The 9,117-nt window shown below is 32.7% G+C and overlaps 1 protein-coding gene across 1 annotated transcript; it reads right to left on the reverse strand.

The window, feature by feature from the left end:
* Positions 1-5,521: 5,521 nt before the first annotated feature.
* Positions 5,522-5,815, reverse strand: LOC122197883 (E3 ubiquitin-protein ligase MPSR1). Its single transcript, XM_042902027.1, has one exon. The coding sequence runs from the start codon at positions 5,813-5,815 to the stop codon at positions 5,522-5,524; it is 294 nt and encodes a 97-aa protein (XP_042757961.1).
* Positions 5,816-9,117: the final 3,302 nt, after the last annotated feature.

Raw genomic sequence — 9,117 nt, forward strand, 5'->3', positions numbered from 1 at the left:
ATTAGTTTTCATTTACTAGGGTAGATATATTGAAAAATTTGATCCTTTTTATTTTATATTCACATTTTTTTAATAAACCCGTATAATACACGGGGCTCACACCTAGTTATTTATATAATTGTAATCTACATCATCTACAATTTATGATGATTTAGGCCTCTAGGGTACATAATTATAGCAACTTCAACTTGAGGGCAAAATTGTCGTAGTTATTTTTATTATCTTAAAATCGGGCCATTTCAGCACATATTTACTTAACCGACCTTATTTACTTTAATCTACTTTCTTGTTTGTTGCTAATTTACTTTAATTGTGTATGATAAAATTACTTTTATATGTTTTATAGCTAATTTGGAGAATTGAATCCAAGATCGAAGCGACGATTTTGTAAACAAAATAAGGAAGTAGATTACAACTTTTGATAAAAATGGTTTGTAATTTCATTGAAACTCTTTTCAGAAAGTAGGTTACCATTTGAAATGTTACCATCTATAACACGAAATTTCAAAGCAAAACTATCATTTAGTACATCTACTTCGATTATTAGAGTAACTTTTGGTGCAACCATTACTCTTTAAGGAATCAATAAAAATAACATTCTAATTGAATATAATTAAATATTTAAACAATAATAATAATAATAATAATAATAATAATAATAATAATAATAATAATAACTAGGGTGTTATAACAAAAGTAAACCAATCATTAAGACTTACATTGCTAAATGTAATATTTTAGCAACATATTTTGATCGAATTTATAAAAGGAAGTGATTATTTACGGTAATATTCGGTCAAAATATATACAAATCTTTATATTCTAATAAATGAATATGTTTATTTTTCTATTGACAAGTGTCATATAATTAGAACTCCTCATTAATAACTATATGTAACCTATCATGTTATTTGTCAACCTATTAATTTCAAATTTCAAAATTTAAAATTTTCACTCTAATTACATTAAATTAATAATTGATTTTACATTTTAAATTTCAAATTTTAAATTTTTTATTCTAATTATATTAAAGTAATAACATTAGGTTAAAAAATAAAATAAAATTAATACAGATTATAAGGTGATATAACTTCACAAATTATTTAAATCAACAATTATAATTTTATATAACTAAAAAATATCTCTTAAGTAATTATTTATTTAAAATAGTTGATTAAAAATGTTTATTTTTTAATATGAAAGTTTAATTAATTTTATAATCGTGGTCCTCACGGTTATAAACTAGTAAACATCATACATGTAACAGTTAATGTCATCTTTATGAGAAAGTCAAATAAATGTTATAACAAGTCAATAAAAAGTGATATTAAACAAAAAACAATAAGTAATAAGATAATCCCCCCTCTCCCTCAAGAAAAGTAACATAGACACCCACAGGAACAGAAAAACACACAAAACAAACAGTATGCTACCATAAACGAATAATTGAATTAAATTGCTAAATGTTGAATTTTAGCAGCATACACTAATTGAATTTTAAAAAAAGGGAAAAAGGGGAATATTAGTTACATTTCTCAATCAAAGTATGTTACTATATGTGTAAGAAAATATACTGAGTTATGAAGAAATAAATTAAGCACATAGACACAAACACAGTAACATAGATACATAAACAGGAACAGAATCACACTCACACATAGTAAATTGACATTATTTTATAAAATATATATATATATATATATATATATATATATATATATATATATATATATATATATTTGAGGTAGGTGTACATCTTATTCAGTTTTGGTATATGGATTTAATGGTCATTCTTAACTATTTTAACATCATGACATCTAGATAAAAAACACACAAGTAGACATCAAACACATAACTATTAACTATTAAAGTACATTGCTGAAAAATGGGATGAATTTGAAAGTAAGATACTATAAAATGAATTTTTTTTCCATAAAAATAGTAACATGCACAAATAAACATCAACATATAATAGTTAATGTCATCTTTATGAAAGAGTAACAAAAATGCTATAATAAGTTGCAAGGAAAGATATTAAGTAGATAACATAACAATAAGTAATAAGATCATCCCTTATCTCCCACAACCACAATAACATAGACACATACATATGCAGTTCTAGTTATACATGTAAGTATCTTTTTACATTTTAATTCATTGTAATTGGAGATGATGCAAGATTAACAAAAAAAAATAGCAGAATTATCCTTTTATATTTAAAAGAAATAATGGCAGTTTTTTTCATAGTATAACACTTACACACAAAACAAACAATGAAAATGTAAATCGAAAGAAATAAATACAAACAAAAAAAGTATAAGCAAAAGTATGATGCCATTAAAACACATAGAGACAAACGTATATAAATAGACATAGTTGTTTATGTGATGTTATATTAGAGTTGTAATAGAAAGAGAAGAGGATAGAAATATTAAAAATAAATGAATTAGGAAAAAATAAAAAATAATAAAAAACAAAAATCGAGATATATTTTTTTCATAGTATAAGACATACACACAAAACAAACAATGAATATATAAATCGAAAGAAGGACAAACAACAAAAACAAAAGTATATGCAAAAGTACGATGCCAATAAAACAAACAGAAAGCAACACACATAAATAGATATCGGTGTTTCTGCGTTGCTATATCAGATTTGTAATAGAAAGAGAAGAAGATATGAATAATCAAAATTGGGATAATGACTTAGGAGGGTAATAACGTTTCTCGTTTGTCCATATTAGGTCCCTAACGTATTTTTTGTATGTATTACACCATTAAGGTTGTTATAACCGTTTAGAAATAATCCATTTTACCGGTTTCTTCATGTTAAAAGGACTATTTGTAAACAATTAGAATAATCTTAATGGTGTAATACGCACAAAAAATACATAGGGACCTAAAATGGACAAACAGGAAACGTTATTACCCTCCTAAGATTTTTAGTATTTATTATTTTGAATATATATTTTTAAGATTTTTAGTATTTATTTTTATATGTGTATTTCATATAAAGTTGTTGAAATTAAAAAGAAAAATAAATAGAAAGGTTTGGACCGGATTGGATTGGATTTTGTAACCATCCAACTAACTTCTAGCAAGGAGCTAGAGAGAAGAACAAATTAAGGCCGGATTGGATTTTGTAACCACATCATCCAGTTAACCCGAGCCTTAGAATTCTAAAACGAAAAGCAACGAAAAGAAAGATCCATAACAAAATCAAGGAGCTTATCTTTTCTAGGTTTATTGCTACTAAAAAGTAAAGGATTACGAAACGTCCAAAGCACTCATATGACTCCCATGAACACCGACTCAACAATCGGGCGTTCCATATGAACTGTCGGTCTAGAATCCACCTAATCCACCACATCACGGATAGATGAAACATAGGAAGGTCCAAATGAAGCCAATGCCCATCTCGACTCCAAACCTGATCAGCAACCGAAAACTGCAACAACAAATGCTTCACATTTTCTTGAGAATTATGACACAAAGAACACAATAAGGAATCTATCACCCCCCCCCCCTTTCCACCAGTTTAGCTCTTAACGGAATACGATCCAAAAGCACACACCATAAAAAAATGCTAATTTTAATAGGGATAAAACGGTTCCACCTAGTAGGCATACTACCCATAGGAAGTGACATATCATTAACCTAATTCCATGTTGATTTAACAGTAAAGATACCCGACGATTCAAGCTCCCAAGACCACTTATCCGACATTTCCCCTATGCGAATAGGATTTAATATCTCCACAAGTTAATCAAATTGGGTCGATTCAGCCCCTCCTCTAACCCCCGACGCTAATGAAAATTACATCCCCCCGAATCCCATTATTCACTTACTCGAGCATCTTGATTAAAGGCTAAAGAAAAGAGCCTCCCGAACCGCTCCTTAAGAGGAATATCCAAGCACCAAACATCCTTCTAGAACCTCGTTTAAGTCACATCCCCTACCACTATATACATGGAATTAGAAGGAATACAACCATTCTCATGGAGTTGATTAATGGATCCTACAATCTTTTGCCAAACACCCCCTCCAGTTCCTATTCTCGAATCGTCCGAAAACCCACCACCTTTCCCATGACAAAATATGACAATTTTAACCCAAAGAGCTCCATTTTCATTAAGAAACCGCCACTTCCATTTATAAAGAAGGCCGAGATTAAAAACATCCAAACTACCAACCCCAAGACCTACAAGTTTCTTATTTGAAAAATAAAAATTTACTATAGGGGTTTATAGTTTCATACGGGGATAGTGACTTAGGAGGGTAATAACGTTTCCCGTTTGTCCATATTAGGTCCCTAATATATTTTTTGTGTGTAATACACTATTAAGGTTGTTATAATCATTTAGAAATAATCTCTTTTACCAGTTTCTTCCTGTTAAAAGGACTATTTGTAAACGGTTATAATAACCTTAATGGTGTAATACACACAAAAAATACGTTAGGGACCTAAAATGGACAAATAGGAAACATTATTACCCTCCTAAGTAATTATCCCATCAAAATAAAAGGAAGTATGGAAAATAATAAACAACAAAAATCGACTTACCTGTTTCTATGATGTTATATCAGAATTGCAGAGATAAAGAAGTAGATACAAATCAAAGGAGAAAGGCGGAAAACATATATAAAAATTTAGGGGTTCGATATTTATAAGACTAATCAACAGACGAAGATATACTTGTAATCATGATTTCATTCCTATTATGATGCATGTATATTTTGTATGAGATAAGGTAATTCAAAAACATTGATGATTTTATGGAAACCGATTTGCTGATTATTAGGAGATGATATGGAGGCTTCAGGGAAAAGAAGCCAAAAGATACTGCAAGAGTGACACGTTGAAAGAAAGATGGGTATAAGGACATGTGGTGGTTTAGGAGTCTTTTATTATTATTATTATTATTATTATTATTATTATTATTATTATTATATGTATGTATATATATATATATATATATATATATATATATATATATATATATATATATATATATAGAGAGAGAGAGAGAGAGCTAGGTTCAGGTGTTTAAACTAATCATTGTGTTATTGTATGCATAAATGTAGGTCAATCAAAATTAAATAAATAATTAAATAATTAAATAAATAAATAAGGGTATAAAGTAATTTTGTAAATAACTTCCACAAATACTTCCTATAATTATACTAATTATTTTGACTTTGACCTAATTTCTTCTCATTCTTATATACGGCGTTCACTATCAAAAACCCTATTCCACCATAAAAGTCTTCCACCGACGACCACCCCCTAGATTTACAACAACGCCTCACCACTTCCACCGATCCTCATCAACAATCTTATTTGTACCAAAGATCATCATCGCCATCGTTCATAATCTCGAAGAATAGAGGATGGTCGGAGCTGGATTCCATTGTTGACTGAATTGCTACACATTACTGTTCTTCACACACTCACCCCCTAAACTATCTATTTCATCCGTACCTTTTATCTCCACAGTCGGCATGGCGTCGATCGACGTTTAAGGTGCCGGTGGCTGGCCGTCCTTCCTCATCAGATCGTTCATCAGGGATTCAAAACCAATAGTAGTGCCACCTCCGATCACAACGATTCCTTGCGTCACCGGGCTGATCAAGATGATCCTGTCAAGTGACGAACCCTGATGATGAAGACTGTTTGTAGATTCGTGATCCGGATGTTCAGAATCGCGACTTGAATTTGATTCCGGCCTGGTGGTTGTGAAGCCTGAAAGGAAAGGCATCTCCATGAGCCTGTCGATCAAAAGAGATACTGATAACTCTGGTTCTAAACCCATTTGAGCACAAATTTGTAGTGTTTAGTGGGTGTTTAAGTGTTTCTGCTACTAGAAGTGGAAGTTGAATTTGAAATGGGTAATTTTTTTGGAGAGTTAAAAAACAAAGGAGAAGAAGGGTGTAGAAGGCTCTCGAATGTTGTGTGTAGACAGATTTTTTATGCAATAATACGCCAAGGGGTTTGGTTAACGCGTTGGATAAGATGAATGATGATATTTTTGTTGGAGTAATCCAATGTGGTGGCGTGCTGTTAGTAAAATCGATTTTAGGAAGGTACATCGATTTTAGGAAATTGAATAAGCTCCCTATCAAAAGTCGATACCCACTTCCTCGGACTAACGATCTATTTGGCCAGCTCCAAGGAGCTAGTTACTTCTCTAAAATAGATCCAAGAACCGGTTGTCATCAACTTCGAGTCCGAGAATACGACATTCCAAAAACTTCCTTCTGAACTCGTCACGACCATTTCAAATTCATTGTGATACCCTTTGGTCTAACGAATGCTCCCACGCTATTCATGGACCCTACGAACCAAGTTTTCTCAACCACTCCTAGTCAGCCTTTTCATTATTTTCATCAATACATACCCATCTGCTCACGAAGCAAGAACAAAACACTGTCAACATCTACGATCGGCCTTGAAAGCATCAAAGTCAGAGAATATCGTGGAGGAAGCACTACGTGGATCGAAATAACGAAATTACTTCAAGATTTTGACAGTCACTTCAGAACACAGCCAGTCATGAGCATTGTTTGCCACCCTCAAACCAATAGCCAAGGCAAACAAACCATTCAACCACTCAAATTCATGCTACAAGTCTGGGTGTTTGAATTCAGCAAGTCATGGGATACCCGATTGCCCTTGATTGAATTCTCATACAATAACAACTATCGCACGAGCATCAAGATTGCTCCTTTCGAAACTCTTCATAGTCATAAATGCAGATCACTCGCCAGTACTCTCATGATACCAGAAACCATTTGCGAAACAACGGAGAAGATAATCCAAATCAAAGCTTGACTTCAAGCATCGCGAGACCGACAGAAGAGCTATTCTGACAAGCGGCGTAAGCCATTAGGATGTCAAGTCAGGGATCGCGTGTTATTAAAGGAATCTCCTTGGAAAGGAATGATTCACTTTAGGAAACGAGAAAACTAAACCCACGATACATCGGACTGTTCGAGATTCTTGCTTGGATTGGTCCAAAGACTTATAGGCTGCAGCTGCCTGTAGAGCTCAACAATGTACACCCTGTGTTCCGTGTCTCGAATCTGAAAAGATGCATATCAGATGAAACTCTTATCATTCCTTTACAAGAAATCGAAATAAACGAGAATCTCCTGATCATCGAAGAACCAGTCGAGGTATTGGATAGGAAAGTAAAGCGTACAAAACAAAGCCACATTTTGATTGTGAAGGTTCGATGGAACGCTAAGTGTGGACCAAAATTCACATGGGAAACGCGAAGATCAGATGAAGTACCTATTCTCTCATTCATGAACCTATCTTTTGAAAGAATTTCGGGACGAAATTCCCTCTAACAGGGGGATGATGTCACAACAAGCATTTTTAGCTAGGAAATTCTATTCTCATATAAACATCATCCATTATAAGGCATGTTCTCTAAGTGAAAATGACACTCTATGCTCAATCAAAATCATCCATTTTAAATCAAAACTTTCTCAAGAGGTTCAAGACCTAATACAATACACCTCATACGTTCAACTATGGGTTGAAAACCCTAGAAATCCCGGTTCGAGTTCATTTGAACTAGGACTCTCTTATTGGGCCTAATGGACCAATAAACTTTCAACTTGATCACCCCGGGCCTAGGAACCCTAATTGGGCTCTAAATAGACCACATTCATAAAACTTTAGCATTTTGGGCCATGTGGGCCTAAAATAATCCATCTTATCTCTAATGAGCCTTGTTGGGCCATAAAAGATTTCATTTGCCCCAATGGGCCGAAAATTTATTTTTGGGCTTCATGAATTTGAACAATTCAAGTAAAGGCTCAAATCTCCTTAATTTCTTTCTTACTAGCCCAAATCTCGGCCCAACCCACATTATGCATACAAAAAAAAGGAGAAAAGGTGGTTTATTTTGCAAGTGTCACCTCAATGTTACATGGTGGTCACCCATGCACCATAACCAACATACAACAATGTAATTTTACCATGTATCTAGGCAAGCTTCATCTCTTCCCCTCCCTTCTTCAAACTCACGGCCATAAGGCCTCCTCACCACCTCATTTTCTTTCCAAAATCTTTCAAGAACACCCTTTCTAGAAAACCTCCTCTCTTCTCCAAATTTTCGAAGATCTAGGGTTGTTCAAGGAGATTTCCACCAAAAATCATCTTTCCTTGGTAAGTCCTTACATATCTAAGTTGTATAACTTCATTCTTATGTTAAGATCACTCATTCTAAGCATTTTTGTGATCATACTCTTAGAAAACCCCCATAAGTTCAAGATCTATTCAAGGAAGGCTTGTTAGAACTGAAACCTCTTCCATTCCTTCTTCAAAATTGAGAACAACAAGCAAAGGTGAGTTCATACCCTTTTTTTTTGTTTTTACTTGTTTTTGGGGGAGAATACAAGTTGATTTGTGTAGATCTATGTGTATATGCATGATTATGCGTGTTTTCCATAAATTATTTGGTGATTGTGTGTTTAACTTTTAGATCATTACTTGAACATGAAGTTTATCACTTGGATCTTCATAAGAACATTGAGAAAAGTATGTTTTATCAAATATATTACATATAACCTTGTAGATCTGGGAATTATACACTTAAAATAACAAGAATGAGTGTTGTGCTCAAAGATCTATAACTTATACTAAAAAATAGCTTTTGATAGGAAAGTTTTAGCCCAATCTCGAACTGTTTTGACCCTCTTAATGGAAGTATTTTTCAAAACTGTTTTACATGGATAAAGTTCAGATTTATACCTTTAAAATGACCACTCTCACATTTTCATACGATTTTTCTACAATTTTTGGTGAATTTTACAAAACTGCCTATCAAATTTGAAATAATTGCGAACCAGCCTGTGAAGGTGGGAAATTTCACACTTGTTAGAAGCGATTAAAAATTATGAGAAACATTGTGAACAAAGTAGACAAAATTTCCAAAATTCCAGAATTTACGGATCCAAATTTTGACTTACGATGATTTTTCAACAAAATTTCCAAAACCTAGGTCGGAAAAACCCAAAACCAGAAAAATATGTATTTCCACAAAAATCAAGCCAAAAATGATATTTTTGACAAAAATGGGTTTAAAACGTTATTTTTATCACA

Source organism: Lactuca sativa, chromosome 5 (assembly GCF_002870075.4).
Source record: "Lactuca sativa cultivar Salinas chromosome 5, Lsat_Salinas_v11, whole genome shotgun sequence".
Classification (NCBI taxonomy): Eukaryota; Viridiplantae; Streptophyta; class Magnoliopsida; order Asterales; family Asteraceae; genus Lactuca; species Lactuca sativa.